At 44.8% G+C, this 23,241-nt stretch overlaps 1 protein-coding gene across 2 annotated transcripts in view; it reads right to left on the reverse strand.

The window, feature by feature from the left end:
• The window catches only part of SMC1B (structural maintenance of chromosomes 1B), a 53,434-nt gene that overhangs the window by 24,469 nt on the left and 5,724 nt on the right, over positions 1-23,241 (reverse strand). Inside the window, exons 4-11 of one of the 2 annotated variants that reach the window (XM_027854322.1) lie at positions 21,657-21,895; positions 21,213-21,471; positions 19,854-19,994; positions 18,473-18,555; positions 16,456-16,663; positions 15,223-15,408; positions 11,829-12,008; positions 1,105-1,251 (exon numbers count right to left, since the gene is read on the reverse strand). In XM_027854322.1, the coding sequence (XP_027710123.1) occupies positions 1,105-1,251; positions 11,829-12,008; positions 15,223-15,408; positions 16,456-16,663; positions 18,473-18,555; positions 19,854-19,994; positions 21,213-21,471; positions 21,657-21,895 (1,443 nt within the window). Of the gene's footprint in view, positions 1-1,104; positions 1,252-11,828; positions 12,009-15,222; positions 15,409-16,455; positions 16,664-18,472; positions 18,556-19,853; positions 19,995-21,212; positions 21,472-21,656; positions 21,896-23,241 lie in introns of those variants that run through there. The other variant, XM_027854323.1, reaches the window with a different exon arrangement.

Raw genomic sequence — 23,241 nt, forward strand, 5'->3', positions numbered from 1 at the left:
AGTGCTGGGCTTGCTGGGAAGGCAGTAAAATGAATTCACCATCAAGCAAGGGGTCCCCTTGGTGGCCTCAGGTCCCTTCTAACTCCTGCATTCGAGGAATGACAACTCCTACGTGCAGTCACTTACAGACAACGAAGTACGACTGTCTAGAGTCTGTATCAATCATGGCACACTAGACAGAGGCTGGACCCAGAGTCCTGGGACTTGGGTCAGGTTCTGGAGGCAGCTGGGCAGCCCAGCGAGGAAAGCATCAAGCCAGGAGCTGGAAGACCCAGTGTCAAGTCCCACCCCAGACGTGTCCTTGCTGTGAGACCCTGGGCTCTCGTCTCCTCATCTATAAAGTGAGAAGGTCGGATCTGACCTCCAAGGTCCCTTCAGGGTTTAAGAATATGATCCCATGTCTGTACAAAAAACCATGTCCTGAGGCAGCTAGGTGGTGCCCGAGTGGTCAGAGCTCTGAACCTGCAGTCAGGAAGACCTGAGTTCAAATTCAGCCTCAAACAAGTCCTAGATGTGTGACCTTGGACGAGTCACTTAACTTCTCTATGCTTCAGTTTCCTCATCTTTAAAATGGGGGATAATAACAGCACCTACCTTCTAGAGTTGTTCTGAGAACCAAATGGGACAATGATTGTAAAGCATTTTTCAAACTTAAAGTACTATTAAGATACTAGTTACTATCATTATCGTTATCATTTACTCCCCGTGCACCCCTGGGCAAGTCACTTAACCGTGCTACGCCTCAGTTTCCTCATCTGTAAAAAATGAGTGGACTTAACCGGATGACCTCTAAAGTCCCTTCCAGGTCTAAATCTATGATCCTATTTCTAGAACAAAGTAAAAATTCTGATCATATATTGATATAGTTTTTGTTTTAATCCATTTTAAGTTAATAAAATGGCAACAAGACAAGCATACTAGAATTAGAATCCAGAGTACTGGGTTCCGGTCTTGGCTGCACAGAAGGCCCTCTGCATGTCCTATGCACCAAGGAGGCCCCTGCCAGTTGTGAAGGGCTGCCGCACCCCTCCCCGCCGTGAAGCCAGCCCCAGGATTTGCCCACAATGCTCGTAAAAAAGCCCTCCTGCGAATGGGCACACCCACCTTTAACTCACTGGAGAGCTGGTCTCGCCTTTCCTTCAGTCTGTTTATTTCCTTCTCATCCCAGTGCCTCGCTTTGAGTTTTAAGTCACTCGACCCTCCAGAAATGACTCCAGATTTCAAAAACAATGTTCCATCCAGAGCGACAGTCTGTAAATGCAAACATATTTCAGCTGCGAGAAGTCGTCTCAGCAGGTAAATGTTCCCCCCAAAAAACACGATCTGTTGGCCTTCAATAGAAGAGAAAAGAGATGTGGAAGGACGAGGAGGCCTCTTACCACAAGTTCAACAGAAGAGGACAGGGTGAGCTAGATTCACACTCAAGAGCAGCAAGACCCACACTGAAAGCCTTTTTTTCCCTACCCGGGTGACTGTGACCTTGGACACAACCTCGTTACTTTACAGATCTGTCTACAGCACCACAGAGATGACTGAAATCCCTGTGGGAGGCTGACCGCGTGCCTGTCATTTGGCAGTGAGAGAAGCCAGGCTCCTCCAGCCGGCCCTGGCCAGCCCTCCCCTCTCTGGAGGGCGGCAGGTCACAATGCCCAGATATGGACAGGACACAAAATGCTTGTGGTTTGTTTCAGGTCTAGACCCTTCATGTCACCGGTGTGGGAAACTACTCACACGAAAACTCTTTCTGCTGGTGCAGACGGGCAGCCAGCCTGGAATAGAAAGAGAGGGAGAGACGGAGGAAGAGATGGAGGAAAGAGCAAACTTTAAGACCTAATGGATACACACGTCAATTCTATCACACATTCAAAGAACAACCAAATCCAGTACTACATAAATTATTTTCAATATTAAGAAAACAGAGCACTCTTCTAATGTCTTTCCAAGATACATATGGTCTGAATACATAAGCTAGAGAGAGACAACGGAGAAAGAAAACTACAAATCAATAGTTCCAATGAACATTTTTAAATAAAATATTAGCAAGTAAGCTACAACAGCAATGTTAGAAAGACTATACATTATGACTAGGCTTGGTTCAAACCAAGAATGCAGGAAGACTGTGTAAGTAACCATATTAGTAATTTAAAAAAAAAAAACCAAATGATTATATCAATAAATTCTGAAAGGGTTTTAGTCAAAATTCAACAGCAATTTTTATTAAAAAAACTCTAGAAATCATAGGAAAATAATAGGCCTTTCTTTAATACAGTAAACAGTATTTATCTAAATCTAAAAGAAAATGTATGCAATACAGAAAGAGGCCTTTCCAATAAAGCAATTATCACCATCACTATTTAGAATGGTGCTTAAAATGCTACCTATAGCAACAAGACAATTAAAAAAAAATGAGAATAAACAGAGGCAAAGAGGAAATAAAATTATTGCTTTCTGCAAATAATAAAAGTGTACTTAGAAAATTCTAGAGTCAACTAAAAATTAAATGAAATAATTAACAAATTTATCAAATTTGCAGGATGTGAAATCAATTATTAGCATTCCTATATATAATTAACAAAATTTAACAGGAAGAGCTAGAAAGAGAAATTCTTTTTTTCTAAACAATCTATTTATTTTTAGTTTTCAGCATTCACTTCCATAAGATTTTGAGTTTTAAATTTTCTCCCCCCTCCCCTCCCCCCTCCACAAGACCATGTGCAATCTGATATAGTCTCTAATTATACATTCACATTAGTCATGATGTAAAGAAGAATTAGAACCAATGAGAAGAACCATGAGAAAGAAGAAACAAAACAACAAAGGAAAAGGAGGGCAAAAAGTATGCTTCAATCTGCATTCAGTTCTTTTTCTGGATGTAGACAGCATTTTTCATCGTGTCTTTTAGAATTGTCTTAGATCCTTGCATTGCTGAGAAGGGCTAAGTCTATCAAAGTCAGTCATTGCACAATGTGGCTGCTACTGTGTACAATGTTGTCCTGGTTCTGCCCCTTTCATTCTGCATCAGTTCACATAAGTCTTTCCAGGTTTTTCTCAAGTCCACCTGCTCATCCTTTCTTATAGCACAACAGTACAGAAAAAGAAATTCTATTCCAATTCTACAGAAGCTATACAGTATTTGAAAGCATATCTACCAACATTCTAACTACAAAACACTCTTTGCAGAAATAAAGCCCAACTAAACAAGTGGAAAAACATTAAGTGCTCATGCTTAAGCTGAGACAACATAAGAGAAATGACAATACTACCTAAATTCATTCATTTGCTTGTACCAATCAAACTCCCCAAAGAATTATCTGATAGAGCTAGGAAAATAACATCAAAACCGCCACAGAGAAACAAAAGGTCCGAAAATCTTCAGGGTAATAATGAAAAACAAATGGCACTGGCTTTAAACAGAGGCGGCAGGTACATAACCGCAGAAAGAAACAAACACACAGAGGCTTCCTGTCTATTAACTCCATGACCCCCAGATGATGACAAAAGCCATCTGGCATATCACACACCAAGACAAACTTCTTAACACACACGTGACTTAGTTTAAAAAGATCACACCATAAACACATTAGGAGCAAGGAAGAAATTATGCCCGTCAGACTGGCAACAATAACAAAAGAGGAAAAGGACAAATGTTGGAAGGGCTGCTGGAAAACAGCATTACTAAAATGTGTATACCCTTGGACCCAGAGATGTATCACCAAGCGACCAAAGAAAAGGGACAAGGTGTTCTCAGTACAAAAATATCTGTAGTGGTTCTTTCCATGGTAGCCCCAAAGCAGAAACTAAGGGGCTATCCTCTTGGGGAATGAGCGGCTAAACAGATTGGGGCATAGGCAGGTAGCGGAAGGTGACTGTGCCATAACAAATGATGCACTAGCCAGTTCTCTGACTTAGGCCACGGACCTTCTCCTTGCCTCACCATTCATCCTACTCTGAAACCACAGAATGAGATACAAGCTATTGTGGTTGTTTTCCTAACATTGAACCAACTTTGCATTTCCAGTATGATTCTGACATGGTCAAGGTGTAAAAGACCTTTTTGCCATGTTGCTGTATCCTCTTTGTTGACAGTTTATTTAAAAGTTTGGGGTGAATTTTATTTACTGGGGGTACTGGCAGGTTTTCTTTGTGTTTTGCTCCTCCCTGGTTAGGTCTCGAGCTTGTATGTGTATCAAAGAAGGAATTTGGTAGGCTCCCTTCTTTACCTATATTTGAAAATAGTTTATTAATGTTGGAATAAATTCTTCTTTGAATGCCTGACAGAAATAATCTATAAATCCATTTGGTTCTAGGGTACCCCCCCACTTTGGGAATTCATTTATGGTTTAATTTTTCTAACAGGTCGTTTAGATCCTTTCTTGTTTTGTTAATCTGAGTGTTGTTTTTTTTTATAGTCATTTATAAATTCCATTTAAATTGTCAGCAGGCAAAATAGCTTCTAATAATTTCCTTTATTTCTTCATTTGTTGTAAATTACCCTTTCTCATTTTTGACACTGGTAATTTGGTACCTCTTCCCTTTTTAAATAAATAAAGGCTAATCTATGGTATTTTTTGTTGATTTTTCAAAAAAACAGCTCCTGATTTTATTTATCAATGTTTTGCTTTGTTTTCTTTCAATTTTGTTAATCTTATCTTTGATTGTCAGAATTTCTATTTTTTAGGATAGATTTGTTTTTAACTTGTAGGTTTCTGGGATTTTTTAGTTCCATGTCCAATTAACTGATGTGCTCTTTCTCTTTTGTATTGAAAGTGTTTAGAGATATAAATTTCCCCCTTAGGGTTGGTTTGGCTGTATTACAAGAGTTCTGGTATGCAGTCTTACTGCTGTCATTTTCTTTGATGAAATTCTCTATTGTTTCTATGATATGTTCTTTGACCTACCAATTCTTTAGGATTATGTAACTTAGTCTCCAGTTATTTCTAAAGCTTAAAGGCCCTTTATTGAATACAATTTTTACTGTATTGTGGTTGGTAAAAAGTGTGTTTAATATTTGTTTCTCTGCACATACTTGTGAACTTTTTTATGCACTGATCCATGGTCAAGTTTTGTAGAGGTGACCTGCAAGGCTGAGAACATTCATGATCCTTTCTGTTCTTATCCTAACTTTTCTAAATTCTATCCAGGGTACTCACTCCTTTCTTGTTTACATTTGGTTAGATTGGTCTAGGTTTGAGATGGGAACATCATACTGTTCATATTTTCCCCTGGAGATCACAGTTTACTTTCCTCTTATGCACTGAGATGTCACACCCCTTGGTGCATGTGTATTAAAGTGTTGATATGAATTCACTCTCTATGGTCCCTTTAAGAGTAACGTAGATTTTCCTGTCTCTTTTTCTTTAAAAAGTCTGTTTTTATTGCTGCTTTGTCCGCAATCATGACTGCTATTCTTGCTTTTGCACCAGCCCTTCATTATTATCTGTTTCCATTCTGTTTCTTATGAACAACATATTGTTAGATTCTGCTTTCTCATCTATTGGGTGGGTCATCCTCCATTATATGAGTGTGTTTAGCCCATTCACGTTCTCAGCTACAGTCACTAACTGTGCATGTGCCACACTATCCCATACTTTTCTTCCCTTTGTTCCATGCAACCATCTTGCAACAAAGGAATGAGAGGAGTGTGTTCAATACTCATAATACACAGGGGGTCTCCAAAGTCCTAGTGCCATTTAAGGCTTTAATACCCAGGTGCCTGGAGACAGGAAGACTTGAGCTGAAATCCTGCCTTGGGCACTCATGAGCTGTGTGATCAAGTCACTTCTTGGCTTCTGTCTGCTTCGTTTTCATCAACTGTAAAATGAGGACAATAATAGTAACTACCTCCCAAAGTGATTGTGATGATAAAATATTTGTAATGCACTTTGCAAACCTTACAATGCTAAAGAAATGCTAGCTATTATCATTACCCTCAGCATTACTATTGCTTCTGACTGGATTCTTTATTGGGGAGGAGTAACCAAACTTTTGATTTTACATTGTTAGAAAGTATCCCAGACAGGAAACTTTCCTCCACCAGTTCAGATAGGCACTGGGTTCACACCTTGGAGTCTTAAGAGAGAGGTCTGGGACATGGAGAGATTAAATGACTTGCCCAAGGTCACGCAGCCAGAGGGAAAACTTGAACCGAGGTCTTCCTGTGGCCTGCCTCTAGGCACCAGGCCATGCTGCCTTCCTCATGGCCCCATACGTAAAGGACCCTCCCATGCTTTTTTCTTTTTTGTTACTTGACCCAGGAGTCACCTTTCACACATAAAATCTAAGTAGTTGGCACGTCCCCTGTGTAGCCGTACCCATCTCTTTAGATAAATGTCCTTTTTTCTCATCTGGAGCTTCTGAGCTGATCTGAGTCCACGGAATCCTTTCTCTGAAGCTGCTGTCATCTCCTCTTCCACGCCAGATCAGTCCATGTCCGGCTATGCTGGGCATTCCTCACCTCCTTGATCACAAACTCTAGGACAGAGTGATCAATCCCCACCCCGCCCCCATGATTCCTGTCATTTCTACTTCAGCTACCAGTCAATGCTCCTCTGTGCTTGGAAACAGGTGCAATAGCTCATTTCCCTTTGTTGTTTCTTCTACCTCCTGAAGAATGAAATCAAGGCTGGACTAGACATGCATTAGCTGCTCTGCTTCTGATGGGAGAGGAAGTGCGGCAGCTCCCCCTCCCAGGCCCCTGCCATTGTTCCAGAATGCAGGTGAGGGTCTCTTTCTGGAACTCCATTCTGCTTTCCTCCTTTCGTGCAGGTGGCCTGTAGTGGATACTGATGGAGCGTCATTCTTGTTTTTACCTCAGCTTATCTCCACCCAGTACTCTTCACCACTGTGACAGGTGAAATCTGGAATAACTGAGGAAGCAAAGGTTTGAGCTTCTGAGCATATCGATTTATTAAGCAATGCATGCTAACTGCATGACAAAATGGGATCGGACCACCTCAGCTTGGCACTGGACCCCAAATATGGAAGGAGACAGATTTTTATGCATTAAAAGAATACATTAACAGGATATAAACCAGGACACAAAATCAGGGGCTTTCCAAGTTGGGAGGTGAAGGACAAACAGACAGAATTTCCTGAAATCAGAAAAAGGGGCATCTCACCTCTCCATCCCATCCCTGAGTGTCTGTGTTTAATTAAAGAAACAAAGAAACAATAACTGATTGACCAGTATGGGGCCAGTTTTCAGATAACATACATGGGTAACTAGAGATGTACAGTTGTGAGAAAACTCCTTGCATCAATCTTTGGATCTGACTGGGTTTCTAGCCAGTATAACCTTAGAGCCCGAGTTAAGGATCTCTAAGAAACAGGAAGAGGTGGTCCAGTTTCCCAGCCACAAAGGGCTACATTCAAATAATGCAACAAAGTTTTCTCACAAGATAGAAACTGGGGACTAAACCCATAACTGAATATAAAGGGAACTGAGCTAGATCCAGAATTGAGTCAGAAGATAGAGCCAGTGGGGGCCACTCCATTCCCACACCAGGCTTCTCTACGTCTGGTTCCTTTGGGCGTGACATCTTAATGAACAATGTTATGCCATTTCCTCACCTGCCCTGTTCCTTTTGAACGAGGCAGAAGCTTCCAAAGTCAGCTTCCAGGCATGGCTCTCATCCCTCCCAATCCCAACGACCCCTCAAAGGTCAAGCTCATCTCTTTGTCCTGCCTTCTGAGTTCAGCTAACTCGTCGCCCCTATTTCATGCCTTTGTGTGTAGACGTGTGAGGCCGAGGGTTTGGGGGCCGGCTCCATTCTCGGATTTCGTCTCCTGTGAATTTCCTTCCGTTGTCATTGCTCCTCTTTTTCCAACCCGGCAGTCACCCTCTGGTCTGTCGGGCTCAGAGGCCCTTTGTTTGTACCTCACTTGCTGCCTCTGGAAAGAAGGTCTCCTAATCTGTCTTAAAGCTGCTTGTGCCTTGTGGATCAATCAGTTGATCAACATACAGCTTATGTCAACTGCTCTAAGTCATTAGCTGCTGAGGGTACTCTCAGGGTCTGAATAAAGGAAATGCTGAAATATTCCATCAAGCCTACGGAGGATCCAAATCACAGACAACAGATGTGCTCAGATAGTATTCGATATTCATTCCAGTGTTTCACCCAGACAGTGAAAACCCAAAAGGCCATTAGAAGAAATTGTAAATAATAGTAGGTGATATAAAAATCCACAGAAAGTTGTCCTCGTGTGTGTGTGTGTGTGTGTGTGTGTGTGAGACAGAGAGAGAGAGAGAGACAGAGAGAGAGAGATATTGAGATTAAGCAGATATGAAAACATAAAGTCAGGAAAATGAGAAAGCTGAAAAGAGAAGTGAAAAAGTTATCGCAAAAAGGGCATAAGCTGGTTTCTTATAGCAGAGAACAAAAAAGATGGCACAGAGCCTGACAGGTCATTTAACAGTGTTTGTTTCTGGTCTCCCCGACCAGGGGTCAATCGTATTTTTAGATTCTGAGACGATAAAGGTTAAAAAGAAGGGAAAGGGCAAAATGCTGCCTTAGGGCAACTTCCCAAACTTGAGATAAACAGGTACAAAAAGAAGCTCTAGAAAGGTTCAGGTAAATCCAAGCAGGACCCTGATGGTTCCTCCAGAGAATGCAGAGCCTAGACCTAATTAAAGTCTGAATTTGGGAAGTCAGACTGAAAGAATGAGCCAACAAAAAAAGAACCCCACCATGAAGAGCTATGATGGTGACAAGGAAGCCCAAGACACTACCCAGAAGAAAAGAGTGACCCCAAAACACATATAAGCAAAACATCCAATAAAAATACAGCTTGAGCACAAGTTCAAAAAGAGAAGAATCAAGAATCAAGAATTAAGCACACTTTAAAAAATATTTAATAAGTGAAACAAGAGCATTGGAGAAAGGAACAGGAAGAGAAATGAACATTAAGGAGAAAAGACTTAGAAAGAGAATTAACAGCTTAGTCCAAGAGGTGCAAAACTGCATCCAAGCAAGAGACTGCGTGAAAATGAGAACAGACCAAACCTAAGCTGATCATTCCCTAAGAAATACTGAAACAAAGCAGAGAGAAGAAAGGCAAAGAAACACAAGGCAGCTCATATAAAAAAACAACTAACCTGGAAAACAGATCAAGGAAAGGTAATTTAAGAATCATCGGATTAAAGCCATGACCACAAAATCCCCAAGACAGTCTAAGAAATCATGAGAGAAAATTGCCCAAGTAGATCTATTAGACCCAGAACTAGAAGAAGCCCCCAAAATGAAACTCCCAGGGATGTCAGAGCCAAAATTCAGAGCTTCCAAATCAAAGACAGAATACTGCAAGTAGCCAGAAAGGAAGAAAGAAAGAAAGACTTCAAGTCCCAAGGAGCCACAGTCTAGGTAACCAGGTGGTACAATGGACAGAGCACTGGGCCTGGAGTCAGGAAGATCTGAGTTCAAATCCAGGCTCAGAGACTAACTGTGTGATCCTGAGTGAGTCACTGAACCTCTAGCTTCCTCATTTTCCTCAGTAAGAAAATCGGGATAATAACAGCACCTACCTCACTGGTTGGTTGGGGATCAAATGAGATGATATTTGTAAAGTGCATAGTACCTGGCATGTAGTAGGTACTCACTATTTGAGAAAGCTTGTTCCTTCCCTATTTCCCTCCATAGGATCACACACAACTTAGCAGCCATACAAATATGCATTTAGTTCGCCACTATAAAGCAGAAAGCTCAAAAGGCAAAAGATACAGGCTGACAACCAAGGATAACTTGCCCAGCCAAAGTGAATGTAAGAATGGGCCTTAAAAAGGAAATTTCTGATGAAAAGACCTGATCTGAGAAGAACTCTGAAATACCAATGCAGAAGTCAAGAGAACCAAAAAGGTAACTATCCACGAGCAATCATAAAGGACAAAACAAGGATGAAACGTCTTCACTCGAATTGGGAAAGACGATACAAGTGCTCCCTCAGAACCCCAATATCATTAGTTAAGGTTGCAGGAGGAGTCAAATGAGACTGAGGTTAGGTTTGGATGATCATAAAAGAAGAAAGAGAAGGGAGGAGAAAAGAAATACACCATGGTGAAACTGGAGAGGGGCAGGCTGGGGAAATCTCTCACAGAAGAAGGGCACCAACGTCAAATGTGCCCACACGAGGAGTGAGAAGTGGGGGAGCAGGTGACATCGAGTCTCCTTCTCATCTGGACTGGTCAAAAGACCACTCATAGTGGGGTAAAGAAATATATTTCACTCAACAAGCCAAGAGGAAGGAAAGGGAAGAGGGGCTAGTCCTGCCCAGGATGTCAAGTATTCTCAGGGAGGATTTTAGGGCTGACCACTTAGCTGATGGAACCTTGAGGTGTTTCTTTGGGCCTAGAGGCACTGTGAAAGAATGACTGAGACACCAGGGAGCGAACCAAGAATGTTTGGGAACTTTAGATTGGTCATAAGCAAAACAAACTGTAACCACAAAGGGTAAATTATGAAGAAGGTTTAAGTGGAATTAGGGTAAGAATCTATGATCAGGCTCTGGGCAAGGAAAGAGAAGAGAGGTAGGGAAACAGAGCAAGAAGACGGCATCAGATCCAGGGTGGGTGGTCCTCCCCAACCACCAGACGGGGGCAGGAAACAGAGGGAAAAGCATCAGAGAACGAAATGGAGAGAACGAACAATTAACAACCATAACTGGGCATGGGAATGGTGTGAGCTATCAGCTAGAATGAGGAAGCAGAACCCAGCGATTCGCTGGTTACCAGAAACACCCCTGAAACAGAGCAACACACACTAAGAGGCTGGAGGTTCCCCTGAAGTCTAAAGAGTGGGTGCAGCAATCGTGATCTCGGACAGAGCAAAAGCAAAACCAGGTTTAATGTGACAAAGAGAGATAAACAGGGAAACCACATTATGCTGAAAGGCATCATCATAACAAACTGACATCAATACCAAATACAGAGGTACCAAATGGCAGAGCATCTAAATATTTGAAGGAAAAGTGAAACGACCTACCTACAGAGAAAAATAATGATAACAGCATTTATATCCACGGCACAACCTTGGGAGTCAGGGGGTGTTATCCCCATTTTACAGAAAAGGAGACTAAGGCTAACAGAGGTCTGATGCCTTCTGTGATCCTTGGTCTGTGCCCTGGTGGCTGCCTTCTCCTCTCCCTGGAATGGCCAGGAAGCCTTGCCTGCTGCTACCCAGAGCCACCTTCACACACACACACACACACACACACACACACACGGGAACCTGGCTGCACTGACCAGACCACTGCTGGCAGCTGTCACCCTCATCTAGCGCCTGTCGGCAGGACTCTGCTATGGCCCCTTCTGATTCTCCCTTCAAACAAACCTCCATTCAGGAAGAAGTGGGCCACACGCTACCTCAAATGACGAAAGGGGCTCTCTGGCCACCTGCAGGGCAGCCTATAACCCTGGCGGCCAAAGGGTGACGAGAACACGGCCAACCTCTGCCCTTTTCTGTCATCCCATATTTGGGTGTATTGAAGTATAATGGGGGAATCTGGTGCCAGGGGCCAACGAGGTGTGAACATAAAACCATTTCCAGGAATCCACACAAGGAGGGGAAAAGGAAATCAGCCCCCAAAAGCAGGTGTGTGCATTTGTATGTACATATGCATGTATGTATACACACAGATATGGACATGATATCTGAGTATATCACGTGGCACACACCCTGGCCTCCAGTTGTCCCCCCCTCACCTTTAGCCACCTGGGCCCACCAAAGGCCATGTATACCTATGTACCACACACATGCAAACATACACGCACGCACATATGTGATATCTGAGCACGACCCAGCCCACTCCTCGCCTCCTGGCAGTTGGTCCCCTCTCACCTTCAGCCGCTCAGGCCCATCAAAGGCCATGTGCCGGGCCTCTTCCACGGTCTCACACACAAGCCCATTGCCACACACAAACTGGATGACCTTCTTCAGCTGTGGAAGCTGGGTCTGCACAACATCTACCACCATCTTGGCGCCTTTCATTTCCCTGAGCCTTTCGTTGATGGGCTTGATCTGAAAGATGCAACAAAGAGCACGTGACACGGGATGGCCAAGCACACCCCATCCCCGGCGGCCGTCCTTGGCCAGTTTGCAGCCCTAGCAAGATCGCCGAGTAAAGCAAGAGCTGCATTAAGACAAGGTAGAAGAAGAAGGCCAGATATGATTTTTGTTATTTTAAGAAAGGCACATAACGTCCTGCCTGAGAACCAGAAGGGCCCGCAGAAACGTTCCAGACCGACTCCTTCGTTTTACAGACGAGGAAGCCGAGGGCCACCAATCAACAGGCATTTACTGAACGCTACCATGTGCTGGGCTCCAGCTAGGAACCAAGGAAGCCTCTGGGGCAGGTGCTGACTGATGACTCCAGCAGCTTCCATTCACCCCATCGGCAAGCGTAGCTTGCATACCAAGTCTACCTGCACTGGGTTTTGGAAGGGTCGCTACTGAAGGAGGGAGCCCTTGGGCTGAGCCTGGATGGGAGTCAGTGGTTCCAAGAGAAGGAAAGAGACCATTCCCAGTCTACATAGCACAGGCTAGCCCAAGGCTCAGAACTGGGCGAGGGAATGCTAGGCGAGGGAATGCTAGGCGAGGGGCTCAGCCGGGAGGCTGGCCGGGTGGGTGCACACAGCATGTGGGGAGGAGGAATCTGTCATCAGCTTCCAGTCTGTCATTTCACTCATTGCACAGCCTGAAAGAATGAATGAATCAATGAACAAGCATCGAGGCGACTCAACTCGGTGCCAGGCACTGATCCATGGAAAGATAGGCTGGGGCCAGACTGTGAAGGGCTTTCAAAGCCAAAGAGAGAAGTGTGCACTTTATCTTCAAGGCTGGGGATGTGGGGAGGTGTGGGGACTACAACTTCCTGGGCAGAGGAGAGGGGCTGACCTGAAGGACTTTCCACTTGGAGGCTGCATAAAAGACATGGAAAGGGGCCAGGTGACCAATTTAGAGGCTCAGCTGAGGGGTGGGTTGAGGAGTAATGATAAGGAGCTCCATTTTGGACGTTGACCGTGAGATGCTTCTGGGGCAACATGGTGCAAAGAGATGTCCTGCATGTAAGGGCAGGGCCTGGCCCTTCGTTCTAGGTCTCACTGACACTGGGCTTCACCTTCGGCTCTTTCCAATCTCGGCCCAGCAGTTGACCCATTCAATTCCACGGCGTCCTCTGCTCACAAAGCTCTCACTCTCTGGCTCTACCGCCATTCACTCCCCAATCCCTGACGACCCGAACCACTGGCCTACCCTGCTCTTCTTTGGTGACCGTGAAAGGAACTAGAATGAGTGAGGCAACCACACTGACTGGCTCCACTTCCAATTTATCGATCTTATCTCATCTGGGTTCTCCCCATAGAAAAACCTGCCTCACAGAGCCGATACAAAGTGAAGGGAGCAGCACCAGAGAACATGGTATACAGTAACAGCAGCTCTGTAACCACAATGAAAGGCTTGGCTACTCTGATCAATACAGCAATCCACCCCAAGTCCAAAGGACTCCTGATAAAACATGCTCTCCACCTGCACAGAGAGAGCTGATGGGCTCAGAGTGCAGACTGAAGCATATTTTTCTTGGCTAATGGGGAAATTTGTTTAGCACAACTACATAGATGTAGTTTTTAATAGGTTTTGTTTTCTTGCCTTCTTATTGGGTGGGGAGGGAGAGAATGCTCCCCATTGCACCTGCCCAGGCCCCACCCCTCTGTGTCCCTCTTCCTAAGCTTTCCTGGGCTGGAAAAATGATTCACAGTGACTTTTTTTGGCTTTCCCAATCAGACTTTGGTCTAGCCCATTTTTTAGGCTGCTGTGGAGGAGGTGAGCTGGGAAAAAATGCTGACTCCCTCTCTGCCATCTTGATTCTGGCTCTGATGGTTCCTAGTTTCCAGGCTCAACATTAAACTGAAACTACTTTTTCCAAAGTAATCAATGATCTCCTTTAAAAAATAAATGTTTATTGATACCTTTTGACATCCCTGACATTTCCCAACATATTCCCCCTTCCCAACCTCCCCAAAAGCCACTCCGTATAACAAAGAATAAAAAAGACAAGAGTCCAATGGTCTCCTTACTGCCAAATCTGAAGGCCTTAACCCTTCCCCTGCAGCCTCTGACATTACTGACTACCCTCTTCTCCTGGACACCTTCTCTTCTCTGGGTCTTCCTGCCAAAGCTTTTCCTGGACCTGCTCTCGGTCGTCAGTCTCCTGTGCTTGTGGATATAAGCCAAGGCTCTGAGCCCCCTTCACTGTGGGGTTGTCATCCCTACAAGTCTCTCACTGTTGTGAGAGTTGTCTACTGGATATCTGAAACTAGATGAGGCATCTCAAGCTCGACACGCCTGAAAGAGAACCCACGTTTTTGAGGGAGCACCACCATCTTCCTTCCAGTCACCCTGGTTCCCAACCTCCACGTCAAGGAGGACACCTCATTTAGCACAACAACATCCAACCCGGGACCAAGTCTTGTTTCTATCTCTACAACATCTCTCGTGTCCCTCCCCTTCTCTCTGTTCCCACGGCCACCATCTCACATGGTGAGATCATCACCTCTCACCTTGACTATTACGGCAGCCTCCAAAACGGCCTCTCCCCACAATTTATCCTCGATACAGCTAGCTAAGGCACAGGTCTGATCACATCCCTCCTCCAGTCAATAAACTCTAGGAGACTGCCTCAAGGACCAAGCATGCAAGGCTCTGCACGGCCGGGCCCCAACCGCGTTTCCCAGCCTTATTACACATTGCTCACCTTTGTGGACTCTATGGTCCAACCCAACTGGCCTTCTTACGGCTTCTTCCATCTCACCTTTGTGGGCTATCTCCCACACCGGGACCTCAGATGTCATCTTCTACATGAAACCTTTTTTGACTCCATTTGCTAATTCCTCCCCCAGCCCTCTAAATTAGGATGTGTCTATTTTTGGGATATCTATGTATGTAAATGCAGTCTCCCCCAACAGGATGTAAGCCCCTTGAGAGTAGGCATGTCATTTTTGCCTCCGTACTCCGGGGCCTGGCACAGGTGGGTCTTTAAATGACCCCTGATGCTCCTTCCAAGCTCCTGTATTCTATGAAAACCCTGCCCCTAATGACCAGGCTCGCGTAGCACGACGGGGCAGTAAGGCAGCGTGGGTATCCCTCCTTTGAGGGGATTCCAGAAGCAGCATGTTATTGTGGAAAGGTTATCTTCCCAAAGGCCACCATTTTAGCTTGACTTACTAAAGATACTTACATCAAGGTAATCCAGAGCAAGGAATGTCTCAGGCTCAGCTCTTTCTTCTTTCAGGAATCGAATGCAATCTCTTGCTACTTTTTCCGAAACTACCACAATAGCTATCATGTACCTGCCGAAGAGTTTGGTCACAGCGAGCTGGTACTTCTTGTGAATGGGATGACACAAATCAAGGAGTCTGCCAAACTTAGGGAGGTCCAAAAACAAGGGAAAAAAAGCACACGAATATTTAGCATGTGCTTTCTTTCAGCTTCATGAAAAAGCACAAATATATCATTTTCAAAACAACAACCAAAACCCCTTGACCTTGCTGCAAGTGTAGACTTGCAAATGTCACCAGCGTCTTGCATTTCTTCAAGCACTCTAAACGTACAGAACAAAGAGCCTCAAAAGGTGATTCCAGTCATTTCAGAAGTCAAATGTTTCAGAAAACGCCTAAAATTCCATGTTTTTAAACAAGGCAACTGAAAAAAGCAGGTTCTGAAAAGTCTAGGAAAATCCTCTGGCTCACTGAAAACAGTCTGCCACTTCTGGGAAACCCATTTGGGGCTTTTCATTCTTTAGGCTCAAGGTCAAATGATGTGCATTGATTTCTGTCTCCTCCAAGGCCTCGTGATGAGGAGTGCCTGGGTTCTCAATGGCTATGGCAGGGAAGGTACAAGCTTCAGGTCCCACAAGGACCAACCCAACAAGAGACTGGCTCTTCCAACGAAGCCACCCTGGCCAAGTTGGGAGACTCATCTCCGGGAAGCTGGACACCAAAAGAGGTGTCACAGCAATGGCCGCAGCAACTCATGAAGATTAGGTAAGGCATAAAGGGGCTACGAAATCATGAGTCTTTTATAATACTCGTCTTACTTTATCCAAGAGACAGTATGGTCTAGTGGAAAAAGCCCATGCCTGGGAGTCAGAGGCCTATGTTCCAGCCCCATCTCTGACCCTCCCTAGCCTGTGACCCCGGGTGGTCATGAGCTAATCTTCAGTAAAACAGAGGGTGGTTGTGAGAAGGTTTGCGTGTAAGGCCTCCCAACACTACAGAGCCCTGAGAGGGCACAACACTGCCAGGGGCTCCAAGGGCACCACTACCAGCCCAGGCAGTCGGTCCGCTGCTCAGACTGGGGCTTCCATCTGACTTCTACACATCTACCTCTGGATCAGATTTGTTTTCCCCACTGAAGCAAAAGGCTCCTAATCGAATTCACCCAGAAGGCTTAAGTTGAACATTCTAGTTACCACGGACTCAGGATAAAGCCTTTTCAGGAACTCCAGAACCTCAGCTTTCTTTTGCTGACGCTTTCCTTCATGGTGATCAATGCGTGCATTCCGTAACTCCCCCCCGATACGACTCAATTCGTCGTTCACTTCGGCCATTCTAACTTTGGACCGCTCGAGTTCCTCCACAAGGGCTTCCTCTTTCTGTGTCTTCTCTTTCAAACAATCCCTGGATGCCAACGACATGGAGGAGATGAACATCGAGATGACATTATCTGTTACTGGGGGGCGGGGGAGGCAGGGTGATTACACGGTCACTACAAGTAGGCTGGGGCTTTCAGAAGAGAATCCACCACAACCCAGAGCCAAACAGCACCCACGAGCTGCAAGTCACGGCTGAGGGCATCTAGTTTCAAGGGAAACAGCACCCCTGACCAATGGTCATCTGGCTACCACCTGAAAACCACCAGTGATGAGGGTTCACTAGCTTCTCAATTTGATATGTCTCTAATTGTCACGAATTTTGTTTTATATTTAGCACAAATTCTACTTCCTGTCGCTAACTGATCAAAATTTAATCACTCTCTACTAGCCTAACCCTTCTGGAGAGCAAGTTGAACTGTGCCCAAAGGATTATAAAACTGTGCATACCCTTTGACCCAGCAATACCTCTGCTAGGTCTGAATTCCAAAGAGATCAAAGAAAAAGGAAAAGGACCTACATGGACAAAGATATTGATAGCAGCTCTTTTTGTGGTGGCCAAGAACTGGAAATTGAGGGGATGCCCACCAACTGGGGAATGGCTAAACAAGTTGTGGTATATGATTATGATGGAATGCTACTGTGCTGGAAGAAATGATGGACAGGATATTTGCAGAAACACCTGGAAAGACTCACATGCACTGATGCAAAGCGAACCGAACAGAACCAGGAGTACAGCACACAGTAATGGCAACACTGTGCAATGATCAAATGTGAATGACTTAGTGATCCAAGACAATTCCAAAAGACCATGATGAAAAATGCTGCCACCTCCAGAGAGAACTGACGGAAGCATACTTGTATCACTTGCTTTTTCTTGGTTTCACATGACATTTTGCATGACTTCACCCGTACAATTGATATAATACTCTTTGCTTTCTCAAAGGGCAGGGGAAAGGCATGAGGAAGGGAGAAAATTTGGAACTCAAAATTTAATTTTTTAACATGTAATTGGGAAATAAATATAAAAATATACTTAAATTTTTTTTAAAGTGTAATTACTCTGATGACTGAAAAGGCACTCACTTCAGCCCTCCCAATGCCAAAGAATTCAGAGTTCGAGAGGTCAGAGAGGTAGCCTTCCTTCCAAAGCCCTCTTGTCCCTCCCGCTTTCTATTTGCGCACATGCCGTTCTCTTCTCCCATCCCACCGGAATGTTAGGTCCTCGAGGAAGGTACTGGTCCATTCTTGTCTTCATAACCTTACCATGTAAGCGCTTCACGAATACTCAGAATTTAGGACTTCCTGGGATGCAGTTCTTTGAAAGGTGACATGACTCAACAATTACACTGAAAGACCCCCAGACGCTCCCTTCAGGACCCGTGAACAAATTAACACGAGGTGACACATGTATTGTTGTTTAACTTCTAACATCAGTCATCTCTCCTGCTCCTCACAAAAATCCTTGGTTAGGTCATACACAACACGCTAAGCCCCACCTACAGATGAGGAAAGGAGGCTCAGTGACTGACCTAAGGTCACACAGCTGATGAGGAGTGGTGTCAAGATTTATTTCTGGGTCTCCTGACTACAAGTGAGGCTCTTCCTACTACGCCGGGCCTGCCTCCCCCAGGAGGTAGGGATTCTACTTCTGGAAAGCAGACACAGACGCAGTGAGGCCCTTCCAAACACCCCACGGCATGACCTTTATTTACTTTCTGCTCTAAAGGGACAAAGAAGGGGGTAGAAAGAAGAAGGCCTGATCTTCTTGGGCTGGTACACATCTCACCCAAATCTCTGACAAACAAGAATCCAACACACTTGTTTCTATACCTACATGCACGCATTAGTGTACTCCTCCAATTTCTCTATGCGTTTATTATGGTCTTCTATTTGTTCCTTTATCTGCTTTAAATTCCCCTAAAAGAGCAAATGGAATTTAAAATCAATTGTGGGAGCTACAAGACAGAGCTTAGGTAAAAGGCAGCACTTTGCCCAGCAGGCCTAACTCGGGCTTCAAAGGCTCACTGGGCATTGCGTGGCCTGGGGAGCTGCTCTCATCTCCTGAACGGCGTCATTTCAGTTCTGAAGTCTCCTCTCTTTTGAGGGTTTGGTCTCCCCATCCCATCCAAGGGCCACACCCAAGCCCAAAGGCCTTCAGGAGCTCCCAGCATTCTGGCCGATCTCTCTTCACTCCCCAACCTCACATCCCCCTCACTGCTCTTCACACCCCCTCTACTCCAACCCAAATGGCCTTGCTTCCACCACTTCTGTGCCCCAGAGCAGAGATTCCTCGCCCAGGGCCCTGAACTTGCTGGTTTTAAACAGCGTGATGACTCTATTTCAAGAGACTTGATTTTGTTCATCGTCCCACGTATTTTACTTCCTACATTTAAAAATGTTATTCGGAGAAGGGTTCCACCCACAGGCAGCGCTGTCTCACTGTCCACAGGGTCCGTGACACCCATACACATTTTGTCTCTACACACAAAGTACTTTTAACCACTATGTGATTATCCCCGTGACCATCTTTAGCCTGAATCCTCATGCTTTCAAGGTCCCTCCGGGAGGACTGGCCCTCCACCGAGACGTCCCATGTCCCTTCCAGCTGCCAGGACTCCTGACCACACTGACAACAACAATCAGAGTTACGTGGGGACAGGCATGTTTTACGTTCCCTGTGGAAAGGGCAGGGGACTGTGAGCAGCCACCTTTCTACAGGCCTGCACGCAACAGGTCCACAAAACCTGTTTGCTGAGGGGCTGCAATCTTCATTGTAGGGGGAAATATTCACACAAGAAAAGTTACAGATCCTCAAAGTCTTCAAGTAGGAACCCCACTTCCAGGGTTGACCCTGGTGTCTGCTTGTCTGGAAACTGAGATACATTTTCTAATGGAAATTGCGGTATAAATGAACGATGGTTACATGCAGAAGCCAATCCCCTAAGACGTCTTGAATCCCAAGGTAACTCAGCAATACTCTAAGAGCCTAGAGAGTCTCTGTCTCAGGGGCAGCAGGGCAGAAGAGAATGTCTTCTCTCCTCCCCTGAATTCTGAGCTGATTCAAGGCCGATTCTTACCAGAAAAATCACCTCCCCAACTCCCCACAAGCTGGTCTGTGCTTCTGGCTTTCCCTGGCTCTTTCTAACAAATGGGTGGGGTTGGCACCGTGGTCACAGTGATGGGCGACAGGATGATGATCAAGGTTTGTGGCCTACCTGGACTTCCGCGCGCCTCCTGTCCCCAAATGCCCGTCTCTCTTCATCTGCCCTCTGCTCCCACTGCAGCTTTTCCAGCTGCTGGGTCATGGTTGCCACCTTCTTGATCACTTGTTCCTTGAGCTCCTTGTACTGATCCAGCTGGATAAAGAGCATTCAAACATGGTGCACTCAATGAGAGACAGCACAGGAAATTCTCAAAGCATGACGTCTTAGCCTAGCAGATAATAATTATTATAAAAAAATAAAGATTGTATACAGGTTCTGCAATTATTGGCAACCTTTGCCCAATGAAATACTGCAGACATATAATGAATATTTCAAGAGATAGGTCCTACCACAGCTCAGCCTGGATAACTCAGAGTTATTCAAAACAAAACTCTAAACCGAAGTCTTTGCCAACATCCTCCACACTCTTCCTGTGTGGTCTTGCTGAGGGAAAAATGTTTTGCAAAATTAGATGTTACCTAGAGATCTATAGTTCTTTCTACGTCTGTATCTGAATATAAATTTATTGTCACCGTTCAGTCACTTTAGTCGTGTCCAACTCCCCGTGACCAGAGATACTGGAGCGGTTTGCCATTTCCTTCTCCAGCTCATTTTACAGACGATGAAATCAAGGCAAAGAGGGTTAAGTGACACATCCAGGGTCACACAGCTGGGAAATGTCTGAGGTCAGATTTGAACTTGGGAAGATGAGTCTGCCTGATTCCAAGCACAGCGCTCTATTCACTACACCACCTAGCTGCCCCCTGAATATAATAAATACTTACATATAGAGAATCTCCACAAATATTGTACGCACAATTATTTCAGCATTTAAACATATCACATATTATGGAAGATTACACGCAAAAATAATGTAGAGAAAGAAATGTGCCTGGAAGATCTTTTAATTATTCAAGGAAATGGGCAAGTAATCAACTTAATTCCAAATTCTGGCCTATTCTTAATTCATCCCTTCTGTCATTTAAACGATCATCTAAGTTTCTACATAGGCACATACAGCTATGAAAAAATTTTCTCTACATTCACGAAGAAAGAAAAATTACAATAAAAAATACGACATTAATTCTTCGCAAAACTTCATTTGGTTAACATAGTTTTCGGATCTTGAAGGACCACCAAATGACATTAGTTACTGACTGCAGATTTACAGGACGGCCAAACTACATGGGACCTAAAATACCTCCATCACCTCCTATTATAGATGAGGCCAACAGAGGCTCCAAAGTCAATATTCCCATACGTGGAAAAATTAGGCATTAAAATGAGTTAGTGTGTACCTCTAGATAAAATGCATTAGAAGCAAAGGCTATCATTTCTCTCTTGATCTTCCACCCCCCAGCACACTCTCACCTGACTGGCTTCCAGTTCAATGTCCCTCCCGCGACGCTGCCTCTCTTCTTCAACCTGCTTCTCAAAATCCCTCCAGGTCCTGTCCAAGTCTTGCTGTTCTTGTTCCAGGGCTCGGATGTCATCTTCTTGCTTGGCACACTGCTTCTCACTGACCCTGATTGACTTCTTGGTAGTCTCCAATTTTCTGAGGTGGTGGGAGGTGTTTTCCTTGGCCTTGATGTACTGGGGCCTCTTCTGGTTCAGCACCGCCTCCAGAGCCCTGAGAAGAGAAGTGACCTGCCTGGTTCTGTGGAGGCCCAGGGTCAGAAGGAAGTGGCAAGGGCAAGGCCAAGGCCCCGTGAGCTGTGGGGCCTCCCTGACAGGCCCAGGGGAAGCGAGAATTGCAGGTTTCGAGGGATCTACAACTCTTGCTTTAAGCTCTTTAAAAACAAACAACCAACTCACTTCATTTCCTTTTCCATTTGCTGAAGCTCTCGGGTTAACTTTCCAAGGTCCTTTTTCTTGCTTTTCACTAGGTTTTCGTCTACAGAAAGGGAGTCTTTTGTGAGAGCCAACTCCTTGTTTACTTCGTCTAATTCACTGGTCAGAAACTGAATTTTTTTCTCATTGTGGTAAAGCTGAAAAAGCTGCAGTTGTACCTTCTTCTCTTTCAGTTCCTCAAGGAGGACCTGGTAACGGTCAGCCTGTTTGGAATAAAGCCAGAGGACGTCTTAGGGGGCCTGGGACACCTGCTGCCAGTGCACCCCACCCAGTCCCTCCCTTCATGGCTGCGCCCCATTGGGAAACATTCCTTATTCCTGTCCATCTCCCGCTAAGCCTGGGGAGCCTCCTCCACATGTGGAGGATGTGGAGCACTCTGACTCCTCACCTGCCCTCTCTTCTCCCCAGTGCTCCTTTCTGGTTCACCTCACCAGCAACTACTTTCACGACTCTGGGCCACTATTCAGGGGTGTCCCCCTGCCCTTTTCCATTACTGGAATCTCCCGTTTCCCCTACAATCCCGCCCTGGTATGTCTGCCTGGGTTTTAGAAGACTGGGCACAGCCAGCCTTCCTAAACAAGAAGCCATCAGAGGCTCACATCATTCGTGCTTCACCTCTGTTTGCCTCGGTTTCCTCAACTGTAAAATGAATATAATCACAGCACCCACCTCCCAAGGTTGTTGTGAGGATCAAATGAGATCATATTTGTAAAGTGCTTAGTAGAGTGCCTGGCACATAGTAGGCATCATACAAATGAAAGGGATTATTCTCAGTTACCAGATTAAGAAAAAGTCCATTTATTCCTATACTTTCTAGTATTATTATTATTTTTGCTTTTTGTTGAGGCAGTTGGGGTTAAGTGACTTGCCCAGGGTCACACAGCTACTCAATGTCAAGTGCCTGAGGCCGGATTTGAACTTAGGTCCTCCTAACTCCAAGGCCAGAGTTCTATCCACTGTGCCACCTAGTCACCTCACTTTCTATTATTTTTTAATAGGAATAGGCATTAGATTCTGCCAAAAGGCTTTTCAGCTTTATTTATTTATGCAGTTCTTATCATTTTTGTTCACATGGTCTATGACGTTTGTCTTATCTCCTATACTGAACCAACCCTGTATGCCTGGCATAAATCCAACTGAGTCATAATGCATAATCATTTTAATTTGTTGTTACAGCCTAATTGCTAACAACTTATTTGCATCAATGTTTACTAGGGAGATTGGTTTATACTACAGACCAATACATAGAATATATTTCTTTCACTTTCTTTTAATTTGTTGTGAATTTTCCTATTTCGCTTTTTATATGAACCACTTGGTTTTATTTTCTTTTTTTGGGGGGGGCTAGACAATGGGGTTAAATGACTTGCCCAGGGTCACACAGCTAGTAAGTGCCAAGTGTCTGAGGCTGGATTTGAACTCAGGTCCTCCTGACTCTAGGGCCAGTGCTCTATCCACTGTGCCACCTAGCTGCCCCAACTTAGTTTTCTTTCATTAATCACTTTAGCTCTTTATCTATTTTGTTAATTCCCACCCTGCCCTCCCCCAC

Source organism: Vombatus ursinus, unplaced genomic scaffold (assembly GCF_900497805.2).
Source record: "Vombatus ursinus unplaced genomic scaffold, bare-nosed wombat genome assembly UNPS02010394.1, whole genome shotgun sequence".
NCBI classification, from domain to species: Eukaryota; Metazoa; Chordata; class Mammalia; order Diprotodontia; family Vombatidae; genus Vombatus; species Vombatus ursinus.